At 40.7% G+C, this 14,342-nt stretch overlaps 2 protein-coding genes across 6 annotated transcripts in view; one reads left to right on the plus strand and one right to left on the minus strand.

Moving 5' to 3' along the window:
* poln (polymerase (DNA directed) nu) overlaps positions 1–5,533 on the plus strand; it is a 71,037-nt gene extending 65,504 nt beyond the window's left edge. For 2 of the 5 annotated variants that reach the window (XM_046380573.1, XM_046380574.1), the window contains 3 exons: positions 4,282–4,447; positions 4,548–4,638; positions 4,879–5,533. The gene's annotated coding sequence lies outside the window, so the exon portion shown is untranslated. Of the gene's footprint in view, positions 1–1,508; positions 1,784–2,029; positions 3,609–4,281; positions 4,448–4,547; positions 4,639–4,878 lie in introns of those variants that run through there. The other 3 variants (XM_046380577.1, XM_046380575.1, XM_046380576.1) reach the window with 3 other exon arrangements.
* Positions 5,534–10,437: 4,904 nt separating this feature from the next.
* c23h4orf48 (chromosome 23 C4orf48 homolog) lies at positions 10,438–14,336 on the minus strand. The gene is made up of 4 exons (XM_046380537.1): positions 13,467–14,336; positions 13,135–13,268; positions 12,273–12,361; positions 10,438–11,534 (listed from the first exon to the last, which is right to left on the minus strand). The coding sequence occupies exons 2-4, from the start codon at positions 13,244–13,246 to the stop codon at positions 11,463–11,465; spliced, it is 273 nt and encodes a 90-aa protein (XP_046236493.1). The 5' UTR covers positions 13,247–13,268; positions 13,467–14,336; the 3' UTR covers positions 10,438–11,462.
* Between the last annotated feature and the right edge of the window lie 6 nt (positions 14,337–14,342).

Genomic DNA, 14,342 nt, shown 5'->3' on the forward strand with positions numbered 1-14,342 from the left:
ATGGTCCCAGACATGCCATGGCTCCACCAGTAAACCTGCAAAGGTAATGAGCAGGCCAAAATATGCTTTGCTCCACCTGAATCTTAGGTTCAGCAGTCATTTCTAGCCTCTATTGCAGTCTTGCCCACAACAGCCTTACATTGGCACATGAGAGAGTACTCATCCTAAAAGTCTATTTTTGTGGAAGAAATAAGTCAGGGTGAAAAAGCAGTTAGATCTTATACCTCTTTCCCTATCATATACGTCAGATGAGGCCCCCCCAACTCTACCATGCATCAGATAATTAGTGCTGTACTTCCATGCAGCTTTAGCGTCATTTTCTTAGCCTGACATTTGTAGCCATAAAATTCATATTTAAGACCTACTTTTAAATAAAATTTGCAAGTTGTAATCAACAGTCTGCTTTTGTCCATCTGAAATCAAACCTCAAACCTTATCAGTATTGTGCCATGCCAGAGCAGTACCTTACAGTCATAGTGGCAGTATCTAAGGAGGAAAGTCAGATTTCACCAAAAACGAAGAGGATAAAGCTGATGGCTCTATAGTGAAAGAGATTCAAGTTGGTGAAGATGGAGAATTTGCTGCCTCCAAAGCTGAAGAGCTGGAATCTTTGGAAGATGAAGAGTCAGAGACGGACATTTCTGAAGAGCAAGTGCCAGAGGTGGACAATTCTGAAGCAGAAGAGGTTCTGGAAGATGGAGATGATCTGCAGCTTAGAAAATATCATAGAATTTCCATTTCCCTTCTTCTCTTCTTTTGATTAAGCTGAGGAGGTTGAATCCCCCATGAAGTCCTGGTGGTATGTCACAGATATACTCAACTTCTTCTCATGTTTTTCAAATAATTTACCTGTGAGAAAACCCTGCATAGTGACTCCAAGCCACAACATTTATTTAAAAAGATATTTGGGGACAGGTACATAACATGGTGCATATGTGTCATCTTCTATCCAGTGATAATAGGCTTTGTCTTGTCTAAGAAACATCTGTTTATGTGCTCAAATGTTATTGAAAACAGAATTAGTGGTCCCACACACACAATCTTTTCAATGCTCAGCCACTCACTCACACACTAATGGAGCAACCATTGGTTCGATTGAATTGAATTAGGATTGAGTATCTTGCCCAGTAACCAGAGACCAACGAACCTTCTGATTAGTGGACAACCTGCTCTACCTCCAAAGCCACAGTCACACCTTTGCTAGCGAGTCACTCAGTTCATCAGCAAATTTGCCCAAGCCTCAGGGCATGGGTCAAAACAGAATGATTTTAACTGCTTTAAGGTGTTGAATTTTGTAATATGATAGTAATTGCGGTCTAAAAATCGTGTTGAATGTTGATTTACTTGAAAACCGATTACTTTTTCCGCTTGCCCCAGGAACAGTGTGTCTCTGCGTTGAAATTGCCCTATATCATCTGCCTTGGAGCATTGTTTTTCAAACAACAAAATGTGTGGAAACTTCTCATTGGTTGAGCTTTGTAACTGAACAAATATTCTTCCCTCAAAAGAGTATATATTTGAAGTCCATCAGTTAGAAAGTCAGAATCCTCCTGGTTCGAGTTGAAGCCCTTTGTTCCACAGAGCTACCACAAGCTGAAGGTGAGTACAGTACTTTTGTTTGACTCACCAGACCCCACAGAATCAGGAGCTAAATATTCACAAGACCATTTGGTTGCATTTTTTCAAAGTTTTTCTGATTTCTTTCAGAAAATGAAGATCCAGATTGTGCTTCTGGCCCTTGCTTTTTTGGCTGTGATCAGTGCTGCGCCAGCACCAAACAAAGGTAATAGATGATAAAATCTGATGTTGTATGTAGTTTTTATAATATTTGAAGTTTCGTGGTATGTACAGCTGATGTGCCTCATGTATTGATGCAGTGTCTTAACATGTTAGGTCATCAATACTTCCAATAATTTTTATGTAGGACCACAAAACCTGCCGAGTACTTTGTCTAAATGGACAATTGTTTGAGTACATATTCTTTATTAAAGGATGCAATTATATGTCCTTCTAACTCCCATGATTTCAGATTCCACCAAAAATGAAGAGGTTAAAGTTGAAGAGTTGCCCTCTTCCCTAGAAAAAGAGCTAGAATCTTTGGAAGTGCCAGAGATGGATGTTTCTGAAGAGGATGTGCCAGAGCTGGACATTTCCGAAGAGGATGTGCCAGAGCTGGACGTTTCCGAAAAGGATGTGCCAGAGCTGGAAATTCCCGAAGAGGATGTGCCAGAGCTGGACGTCTCCGAAGAGGATGTGCCAGAGCTGGACGTTTCTGAAGAAGACTTGCCAGAGGTGGACGTTTCCGAAGATGATGTGCCAGAGCTGGACGTTTCTGAAGAAGACTTGCCAGAGGTGGACGTTTCCGAAGATGATGTGCCAGAGCTGGACGTTTCTGAAGAAGACTTGCCAGAGGTGGACGTTTCCGAAGAGGATGTGCCAGAGCTGGACGTTTCTGAAGAAGACTTGCCAGAGGTGGACGTTTCTGAAGAAGACTTGCCAGAGGTGGATGTTTCCGAAAAGGATTTGCCAGAGCTGGACGTTTCCGAAGATGATGTGCCAGAGGTGGACGGTGTTGAAGATAGTATCACTCTTGAAGTTGAGAGCCTGTAAGATACGTTTTCAAAGAAGAATAGATTATGGAAGTCTTCTCATATTTTTCAAATAATTAATTTGTGAAAAAAAGCCTGCATAGTGACTCAAGCCACAACATTTATTCAAAAAGATTTTAGTATATACAATGTGACCCTACCCTACCTTATGTTACAGTGAGTGTCATATTCTGTCAATATTCTGGAGTGATAATAGGCTCTTGTCCTGTTTGAGCAGCATATGTTTGTGGGCTCAAATGTTAAAGAAGACAGAATTAGTAGCTAAAGCCACTGTATCTGACTGACCATCTCACAGAAAATCTCAGAAAATAAAAATGTAAGGCAACATTTAAGCTTATATGTTGTTTATATTGTCGTCTGTATCTTTGTATCTGTATCTGCTCTTCCTCTCTAGCTCTCCTGCTGACATGATCATGATACTGTATACAATAAATAGTGTTTTGGCATCCAAACCAGCTGGGTTGTTGTTTTGCAATGATCAGATCAAGTAAAAGCTTTTGACAGCATAAGAATAGGCAGTCTTAGTGTAGCATACCCTCCGAAAGATGGTAAGAGACTCGACTGATGGTTTTAAGGTTTATTGCTGATCCATAAACCAGCTCTATGAACCAACGTGAGAACTGACAAAACAAACAAAAAACAAAACGATCACATCTCCGTTTCCACCTCTGTCCACAATAAACGGCTAACAATCACAGTACTTGTCAATCAGAGAGTTTACATATTTAGTGTATATACATGCATAACAAATGATCAATTAATTCAGTAATAATTATAAGTACAACGCACACCAACCTTGTGCCTCCACGGGGGGTTGCCATAATCGTTTGCCATTAATTCCTTCCTATCCAAGCGGCCTTTTGGTTTCCCCAGCAACGCAACACAAGGAGCCAGTGCGCATCAGTGAATTTCAAAATAAAATCTCTCTATTCAGTCGTGGATCAGCAGTTAGGGTGTCGGACCCGTAACCGGTGGATCGCTGGTTCGATTCCCCGTACCGGTGTCCATGGCTGAGGTACCCTTGAGCAAGGTACCTAACCCCCACTGCTCCCCGGGCGCTGCACGCGGTCGCCCACTGCCCCGGGTTTGCTGTGTGTGTGTGCACGTCACTTGGGTGGGTTAAATGCAGAGCACAAATTTCGTTGGAGTGAGTTCCCTCCAATGACAAAATATGTCACTTTCATCTTTCATCTTATTTACAAAATGGAACCATTAATGCATTAACGGGCGTAACATATCATTACATTTATTACATACAGTTTTTATTATTAAAAGAAACCCAACTCATCAAATTTATACATGTAAGGATATCATGTTAAAAGCATATAAAGCAGATATTTCATTTTGGGATTAACCTATCAACAATGCACACACCTTCTGGTGGACAAAACAAGAAACAGCAAATACAAAACAAAAGAAATGGGTTTGCTATACTTAGCATTTTTAGGTTTTTTTACTCTTTGTGTGTTTTGAATGTTTATTATCCTGACAGCATGTGGTTTCTGTCACCAGAGTAAAAACAAAACCTTCACCCAACTTCAGTATTTATTCACAGGATCTCACTTAGAAATCAGGAGATATTCCGTTTACACTGAAAACAAGTCCAACTAGAATTTGGATTTAAATATGATTATTACACTTGGCCAGATCTTCTGTTTTCATTGTGCTTCAGAGTGTTTTTCCACTGAATACCAAGCCGTGGAACGTTTTCATTGGATGAGCTTTGTTGGTGAACGTGCCCCTAATAAATATAAATTTGAGGTCCATCAGTTAGAAAGTCAGAATCCTCCTGGTTCGAGTTGAAGCCCTTTGTTCCACAGAGCTACCACAAGTTGAAGGTGAGTACAGTATTTTTGTTTGACTCACCAGACCCCACAGAATCAGGGGCTGAATATTCACAAGACCATTTGATTGTGAAGTTTTTCCGATTTGTTTTAGAAAATGAAGATCCAGATTGTGCTGTTGCTCTTTGGTTTTGTGGCTGTGATCAGTGCCAGACGAAGCTCAGACGATGATGTGGGAGTCAATGGTAATAGATGATAAAATCTGATGTTGGATGTGGTTTTTATGATATTTGAAGTTTCATGGTATGTGCTGCAGATGTGCCTCATGTATTGATGCAGTGTCTTAACATGTTAGGTCATCAATGCTTCCAATATTTTTTATGTAGGACCACAAAACCTGCCGAGTTCTTTGTCTAAATGGACGATTGTTTGAGTACACATTCTTTATTAAAGGATGCAATTACATGTCCTTCTTACTCCCACAGACGCTAACGCTGATGACACAAATTATGAGGATACTGAAGATGAAGAAGACCCTGAAATGGACGCCTTCAGAGATGATGAGCCGCAAATGGACGCCTTCAGAGATGATGAGACGCAAATGGACGCCTTCAGAGATGATGGTCAGCTTATGGACAGGTCTGGAGAGGAACATCCAGGGATGCACGATGATGATCTGCAGCTTGATGCTGAATAAGCTGAGGAGGCTGAATCCCTCATGAAGTCCTGCCAGTATGTCACAAATATACTTAACTTCTTCTCATATTTTTCAAATAATTAATTTGTGAAAAAAAGCCTGCACACTATCTCCAAGCCACAACATTTATTCAAAAAGATGTTTGGGGACAGGTACATCATGGTACATCAGTGAGCCATATGTGTCATATTCTCTCCAGTGATAATAGGCTCTTGTCCTGTCTGAGCAACATCTGTTTATGTGCTCAAATGTTAATGAAAACAGAATTAGTAGCTAAAGCCACTGTATCTGACTGACCATCCCACAGAGACCATCCCACAGAGAAAACGTAATTCAACATTTAAGCTCATATGTTGTCATCTGGATCTTCACTTGTATCTGTAACTGCTCTTCCTCTAATGCTCTTGTTACTGCATGCAATAAACCACAATTCAGCATCAAAACCAACTGAGTCATTTTATTACTTTTATTTTATTATAGTATGTGGTTTCTTTGCTAGAGGCCCCTCAGTTAAACCACACGTAAGTCGTGTGGGATCATACGAGCCGTTACCTTTATCGTTTAACAGCTTCATGTTGAAAACTTCCTTCCTCAATCTCTAGCTCTCCTTCAAGTTACAACCACAGACAAACAATTAAAAACAACAACAACAACAAAAAAGCAAAGCAAACTAAGAAATATCTTCATCAATTGGACAACACTTGTGCAGCATTTGGGAAACACACTGTAAACACACACAACGCAGCACATCCCAGAAAAGCAATGCAAGTGTTGGGTTTGCTTGTTGCTACAGTTTGTGACTCATGAAGTTACTGAAGAAGAGCTTTCTTTTTTTTTACTTTTAAAAATTTTTTTTTCTTTATTGACATTAACTAAGAACATGAGATCATCATGAGTGTTACGGTTAAGATCGAAGTATTTTTATACGCATGTTTACGTCATGGTACAATGTCATGCCATTCACAGTGCATACACAATCCATTTTTCCCAGCGATCAGTACATTTCTCCAACCAAAGTCTTAAAACAAACGTAAGTCTCCATACAGTAACTTCCTTGGATGATCCCGTGCCACTGGACCAATGTTGGAGGATCTAGTTATGACCATTTCCTATCGCCCCATAGCCCTCACATCTGTGGTGATGAAATGTTTTGAGAAGCTGGTCAAAACATTCATCACCCCTCTGCCCCCCACCCTGAATCCCCTACAGTTTGCATACCGCCCAGACAGATCCACAGACGACGCCATAACCTTCCTGCTGCACAAGACACTTTCCCACGCAGACACTAGGATGGGGAACTATGTGAGAGTGCTGTTTGTGGACTACAGCTTAGCATTCAATACCATGGTCCCCTCCAGGCTGCTCACTAAGCTGTGTGATCTTGGACTGAACTCCTCCCTGTGCAGGTGGATCCACAGCTTCCTTACTAGCAGACAACAGGTGGTACGTGTGGGCCCCTATAGCTCATCCCCCCCTCACCCTCAACACGTGTGCTGAGTCCCCTGCTGTACTCCCTGTACACACATGACTGTGTCCACATCAGACAGCAACATCATAAAGTTTGCTGACGACACAGCCATCGTGGGGTTAATCTCCCACAACAAGGAGGAGGCCTGCAGGAAGGAGGTCACCCACCTGGAGAGCTGGTGCCAGGAGAATAACCTCCTGCTGAACGTCAGCAAAACCAAGGAGCTGATTGTGGACTACAGGAGGAAGCAGCAACTGAAGGACATCCGTCCACTCTGCATCGGCGGGTCTGAGGTGAAGAGGGTGGACAGTCTTAAATACCTCGGTGTGACCATCACACGGGACCTGTCCTGGTCACTGCACATTAACAGGACTGTTAAGAAGGCCAGGCAGCGCCTGTTCCACCTCAGACGCCTCAGAGACTTCAGGCTCCCCCTCAAGGTGCTCAGGAACTTTTACACCTGCACCACTGAGAGCATCTTGAGTAGGAGCATCACCACATGGATGGGCAGCTGCACAAAGCAGGACCTCTCGGCCTTTAGGAGGGTAGTCAATCAGAACAACTCTACCCGACCTGCAGGACATTTACATCAAACGACGCAGGTCGAGAGCTGAGAAGATCCTCAGGCAGCCCCATCACCCCGGACACTCACTCTTCTCCCTGTTGCCATCAGGCCGTCGGTTCCGCTGCCTGAGAACCAACACGGAGAGGATGAGGAAAAGCTTCTTCCCCCCTGTCTGCTCAACAGTGAGCGTTAATCTGGACAATCCTACTCACACCTGCACTACATGTAAATACTATTCATGTAAATACTGCACATTTTCACTTTTTTAATTTTATTTTTTTTTTATAAGCGTTTGAAAAAAGCGTTTGGTAGCAGGGACATAAAGAATTTCACTGCACATTGTACAGTGTATGATTGTGTGTGTGACAAATAAACCCATCTTGTATCTTGTTATAGCTTTTCTACTACTTGCCAAGAGTATCTTCAGTAAGTATTTATCCTTCCGTAGGACTGTTTCTGGTATTTTACCAAGATATAAAGTAACAAAAGAGAAATCTAAATTCACACCTATTATTTTATTGAAGAACTTTCTGAATGATACTGAAATTAACTGCAAAGGTTTCTGGCACTGTCAAATTAAACTTAACAAGAGACATATGATTTTATAGATTCAGTGTGTTCATGTTCCTGTGAAGGCGGTCACATTTGTATGTTCCTGAACTAAAACTTGTGCATACTGGCTTTTTTTAAGGGCAACAAGTGATTCTGCATCTAACTCAGTGTTGTTTGAGTCATTTTTCCGTCTTTGTTGAGCATATTTAAATTGTTTTCTCCTGAGCCACACAGTAAGTAAACAAACTTAGTCAACCCTTTGGGATGTTTTCCGAAAAACCAGTCCCTTCTGTTTGGAAATAAATAGGATGTTGAGCTGCAGGTTGTTTCTGTCTTAAAGATAATGTCTGCCCCAGCATCCCCAAAAAACACTGAGTAATAACAAAGTAACGGAGAACCTCCCACTGAGATGACTTGGTGTTGTAGTGGTTGGCTTGGAAAGTAGATGTACAAAATAAAGTCACTTTATACAAATATGACATTTAATTAATTCCTTCTGATTAAATATCTGTGCAGACACCTGTAGTGCACTGATGCATAATCATACAACAAGGCTGAAATATTAATAAATTAATATTAAAATTGTTCAAATTGCCTCATTCCAAACATCTCATGACCTCTTTTCTTCCCTGAGTCCCGGGACGTCTTTTCTGCTGCGCTGGTCAGGTGTTTTCCAAGATTGTCGTGTCATGAGTAATTTATGTTGGCCCAGCAAAAAATATACAAATGTATAATTAATGCATTATCATGTATATCACTTATTCATGGTGCCCTGCTAACGCTGGCGAACTCTCCAGCCTCCTGCTGTTGCTGCGGCCGCCCACTAACCACATCACCGCTATACAGCTGCAGGTTAGAGATGCCCTGAATAACCACTGAAAGATTTTATGCTGTTTTTCACATTCTCATATCTCCCACATGGAGTTGCAGCTGTTATGCGTTACGAGCGTAAAAGCGAAGATCATCTGCACTTCATTGGCTTTTTAAAGAAGTATCAGTACCAGAAGTACCAGAATATTCAGTGTGTTTGTACTCATGTTCATGTCCTCCACGTGAAGCTATTACACAAACGATTACTCTTTTGACCAGTTCGAGTACAAAACATTCTTGCAAAAGGTACTTAATAAACTTTTAGCTTATCTGAGTGTAACAAAACAAATAAAACATTAACTCGTATAATTTTCCTTACCACTAAAGAGAAGCTGAGGGGAAAGGGAATGTCATTAGTTTTGCAGGTTAGAGTTAAGTTTGATGACACTATTGTCACTTCTGTTTAACTGTCTACCATCACATTGTTGTGCAAGGCAGAGACAGGATAAAGCAAATTACTGTCACCTAAATATTTAGCTTGAATCATTAGATGAATGGTTTGAGGTACATGAGCTAAAAACCCCAGAGTCATGAATAGACTGTTCAAATTTGTTCAGATTTGCATAAAAAAGGTTTAAATAGCTAGCCTTTCCACTCAGACTTTACCCAAACCACATAGCTTAATTATGAATGTGCATTTTTCAAGCTCATCCTGGCTGTGGCGCCTTCTGGTTTGCTAAATAAGTCCAACGACTGAGTGAGATAAGCAAACTTTAGATGAAAGGACAGATGAAGTATGAAGGATTTAGCTCGCTTTGCCCCCTGCCAGAGACTTTCAAACAGCTGGAACGATTCAGTCAGCTTTTCCAGGAGCAGATAAAAGACAAGTTGAAAGGCTTCTGTGCAGAGAACAAACCAGTGAATGAGTGGGAGAGGGAGTGAGGAGGCAAGTGGGAGTTGCTTGACAACGAGGATTTTACAGAGTGACTCGGTGTGTACTTCCCTGCATGTTCAAACCTCTCAGTCGCTCCTCTGAATAAAAGTCTGCTAGTTTAAGGCCGCCTCAGTATTTCACCCCCTCTGCATCTCCATCCGTGGGAGAAGAGTGTGGAGAGTGCTGCATCACTGCGACACTGCTGGCTTCTTGCCTTTACCTACAGCGCCATCTACTGGTGAAAGTGGGTGTATTGCATTTTTTCTCATTATGTTGTAAATAATGCGTATAGGGGAGGAGATAAGGTCAGTAAACACAGCAGGACCCTCGTAACATCACCTCTTTTACTGGTAGCACACATACACACACACACACACAATCATGCAGGGTTGAGGCTCTGCAGACTGCTGCGATAACAGAGGGAGTACGTGTTGTTGTGATTCAAGGTGTTGTCTTAGGTCATCAGTGTTAGATTAATTGTAAAGCACAGTATAAATGTTAACAGACTGCTATAACTCTCAAACTTGACAACAACTACATCTACATTTTTACTGTTTTGTGACGCTATGGCGTTTCTGTGATCGATTCATCTTTCAGGCTTGATGAATGGATGAATTGTTTAGTCTTAAATGTCAGAGGTAGACAGACAGGTAGGTAGACAGGCCTCTGCTGAGATGGCATCTTCAAATCTTTGGTTTTGGTTTGATTTTCCACTTAGGCAGCTATTCTTCCTCTTTGAGAACCAGAATATGTTTGCCGTTTTTTGCTTAAAAAACTACTTAGGTGATTGGCTTGTTGTCGAAATTTGTGGTGCTTAATTTCCCGTCCATCTGGTAATTGATTCAGCACTAAACGCAGCATGAGACCGGGTTATCTTTTTCAATGGTCACTTAAATGTGAAGATTCGTTTGATCGATCGATTAGCTCACAGAACTCACTCTCTCAGCTGTGAGTGAAAGTCAGAGCAACGAATGAAAGAAATACAGAATCCACTAGTTGGAGATGGTAATAAAAGCAGTAAAGATCATCCACTGAATTTATTGTTAAGTACATCATTAAGACGATAAATGGGGCATCTGGTGACATAATGCTAACAAAGTACACTGTTCATAAACAAGCAACATTAAGACAGTTAATATTATTCCATCTGTCTGTCTCCTGCTGCAGCTGACCCTCCTCCCTGCCCTGACGACACGACAGCTCATTTGACACTACATTGCTCGTCACTATTCTTGCATACATCTTTGTCAGACAGAGACAACAAAGTCTGTGGACACCTCCCTTACACGTACCCATTTACATATACAGAATCTATACATACAATCTATCTTAACAGTAGATTGACAAAAAAAAGTGCTGTGTCATGCTACAGTGCTGTGCTAAATCAAGACCTACGAGTATGCTTTTTTTTCCACCTAAATAAACAAGTCTTAAAATATTCTTGTTGGACTTCTGGTAAAACGTCACATTTTCTATCAGCCGAAATTTTTCTTTCTATACAAAAAAAAAAAAATACTAAGTTACCCAACCTTTTTTAATCAGTGATGTTTAACCTCATCCTAAAGACAGCTAGTTAGTTAACTAGTTAAAACTGTTAACAGTTAAATAAATGTCACATGATGCTACAGTTTAACGTGTACAATCATCGCAAACGTTGATCACACACAACACATTCAACGAGTAACTTTGACATTTTACTGTACATTATACAGTCAAATACTAAAAAGTACAAAAAATAGTTTATGCTTCATTAGGAGATGAATGAGAACTGACCATCTAATTTCACAGGCATGTGTTTCACCATGTAAAACATCAGTGATATAAAAGTCGTCCCGAATAAGCCACTTCCCTTGCGATGTATGGTTTCAAACGAAAAGCTTCACTCAACGGTGATATGAAAGAAAAGAAAATAAAGTGCCTGTCGTGTGAGTTGGGATGGAGATCGCTGTGCATGAGCAGAGGTTGTAGAACAGGGTTGTTTTCAGTGTGTCGGCAGACGGACGCGTCCTCAGGTGTCCTCAGGTGTCCTCAGGTGAGCGGAGTTCAGCGCAGTGAGTTAGTGGGCATACAGTCACACAGGGCCCTCCTCTCCGCCCTCAGCACCAGCGTCTCTGTCTGCGATGGACAAGACAACGCATCACTGCAAACAAACCTCAGCTGAACTCAGGGGCTTGGTTTTACATTTTTAGTTTAATTAATTAGCTAAAAGTCCCCCCTTTTTTTTTTTTGCCCGTCGGTCAACATCCGAGCTGCTCTATCTTCTAAAATTGTTGGGGGTGTATGCAGCTTATTAGGAACGTGGCAGAGACTAGTCAGGGCTGAAAAAAGTCCTCCAACCCCTCTGCTCTTTGGGCTAAAGAGATAATTAAACTGTTTATTAACAGATAATTCTTCTAAGGGTGCTGCAACTAATCGTCAGTCAATAGTAATGCAGTAAAAGACGTATCTCTTTGTCTTTTTCTAGAAATCTTTATTTAAAGGCATTCTAAAGCTTTGATCTTTTTCACAAAGTTCTTATAATAGTAATATTTACATATAATATATAATATTTTTCCCGACAGTTTCATAAATAAATCATACTGAAACCTCCATAAGAAAGAACACATTAAACATGAAATGATAGCATATCATAAACCCTCCAGTTCAGCCTCCGGCTATCGTCATGGATTCCGATATTCAAAGACAAAGTCACCGTGGTCATACACTAACTGTTATATCAAAGACTCATCAGCTGGTGAATCATGAGCCTTTAACACTTGGGGAGCAGGGGACAAGAAGGATTTGTCAAACAAAATCATTTGAAAAAAGGAGGAAACAACAGGGCTGACAGGGATTTTCTCAGACTTCACCTACCCTGGCATCAAGGTTAAACGCGGTCTTCTTTAGATCTTGCAGTGCCCTCTGCATGAACTCAAATGCGTGACAATCCACACATGGACGACCTGGAAATAAAAGGGCAGAATTCATACACTGGTTGTTGTCTCATAAGGATGTAACTATCTCCTGAATTATTTTTGTACCTGGAATTCATTTTAAACTAGGCTGGGGCCACAAGTAAACATCACAGGGCAATGGTAGACATTAGACATGATGTGCAGCAGAGGCACAACCTGACTGATGCCAGTTAGCTGCATGGCAACATTTACTTCAGGTGTGATAACATCAGCTAACATTAGCCACCACAAACCACCGCTGACACCAGAACAAGCAGGGCTGCAGCAGCAACACTGCAGAGCGTGTTTGTGACACAAAGCCTGTTGTATTCCATTTAAAATGTACAGAATCCTTCTTTAAGGTGCGGAATTAGTTATGTTGATTTCACTCATTTTGTTCTCATGTAGGGCTAATTTTACCTCTTGGGGTAAACGCTATTTTAGAAGCTTTTCCATGACCCCCATGTTTATTTTAAAGCAAACGGGCAAATTTCCAATTATCTCCACAAGCGGCGGGCAAAATAAACGGCATCAGACTTCTACAGGGTTTAATCCAAGTCGAGATGATAAATTGGGTCTGAAAGTAGCAGCGCAGGTCCATTTTTCATATTGGGATGTACACATAAAATTGGGTGACCTACAAATTCCCATTAAGAAAACCTTTGGGAGGACCTGCTATTATTAGTCTATGACTATCTCTGAGACAGGCTGCTTTCCACCTCACAAACATCTAAGTGTACTGAACAGGCATGAAAATCCCAGTCTCATGTAAAGCCACCTACTTTCGGCAGGGATGACAGTACCAGCCTCCTGGTCCGCATCAGCTACACCGAGACCGAGAAGCTGGACCGCCAGAAGGAGCACCGCTGCCTGCAGATATCCACTGGATGCCATATTGGTGATGTCGATCAGTCACCTTTGAAATTAGAAATAAAATTCACACTAGTATTTCTCGCAGAAACACAACTGGAAATTTCCTACACGGCCGTCAATTAAATGACAAAATCTGACAGGCTTTGTTTCGAGCATAGTCCAGTTTTCATCGGGAAATATTTGAAAATACAGTCTGCAAAGAAGAATTACTGTTAATTTAGCAAACCGCACGCTGACCTACCGCAAATCAGTCGATGGTATTTTGCAGAAACCCAGATCAATGTAAGATGCCGACCTAGAATTGTTTTATGTAGATTTGGGGAACGCGCATGCGTGTGCCTCATAAAATTTGCTTTCGAGCACTAGAATCAAGACTTCCGGTGTTAACATTCAAAATAAATGCCTTAAAACACGACGACTGTAGAGACTTACATACATTTATATATACATTATTTAAGCCATGGATCTATTATCAGTGATGTAATGTAAACGACAACATTTTAAAATAATTTTCAGGTTCCTTGTAGAAGTATTTTCATTTGCTGTAATTACGCTACATTAGTAGGTAAAATTAGCCCCATCTCAATCAGCTTACAAGATAATGCAAAAATAAGAATAATCAGTTCATATAATAATATAATATATGTTAAAGCACAGCCGTTCTACTTTTACTTTAATTACATCTGGCTGATAATTTTTCTGCTGTGAAGTAAAAGTGAGTAGGCTAATATTTGGTGTATTTACAGTGATTTAGGTAGTTATTGGTTGATCCTATACAACACAATACCTTGTGCATATAATGTTTCATTAAAGATCATTGGTTACTCCATTATTTAAAAAAACAATTAAGTTAGCCAAATTTAAATACTTCCACCTTTTTGTCATTAACACTCATGCAGAATTACATTTTGGTGAAATAACATGTGCTTTTTAAGCTTTATTAATAACACATACAACCCCTCGACAAATAAAAATGATTCCACAAAAAGCAGAACATATAGTCAAAGTATAAAAGCTGAAATACATCAGTTTTATTATGGGTCATGTTGATCCATGCACACCACTCTACTAGCGGTGTGGGCGGGGTCCTGACTGTTTTAGGTAGCCCGTTAAAATG

This window comes from Scatophagus argus, chromosome 23 (genome assembly GCF_020382885.2).
Source record: "Scatophagus argus isolate fScaArg1 chromosome 23, fScaArg1.pri, whole genome shotgun sequence".
NCBI lineage: Eukaryota > Metazoa > Chordata > Actinopteri > Scatophagidae > Scatophagus > Scatophagus argus.

Coding starts and splice junctions, on each gene's coding strand:
- c23h4orf48 (XM_046380537.1), bottom strand. CDS start 13,246: ATGGCATCCAGTGGATATCTGCAGGCAGCGGTGCTCCTTCTGGCGGTC. Junction 12,362..13,134: donor TACTGTCATCCCTGCCGAAA/GTAGGTGGCTTT, acceptor TTTTATTTCCAG/GTCGTCCATGTGTGGATTGT. Junction 11,535..12,272: donor CGTTTAACCTTGATGCCAGG/GTAGGTGAAGTC, acceptor TGTCCATCGCAG/ACAGAGACGCTGGTGCTGAG.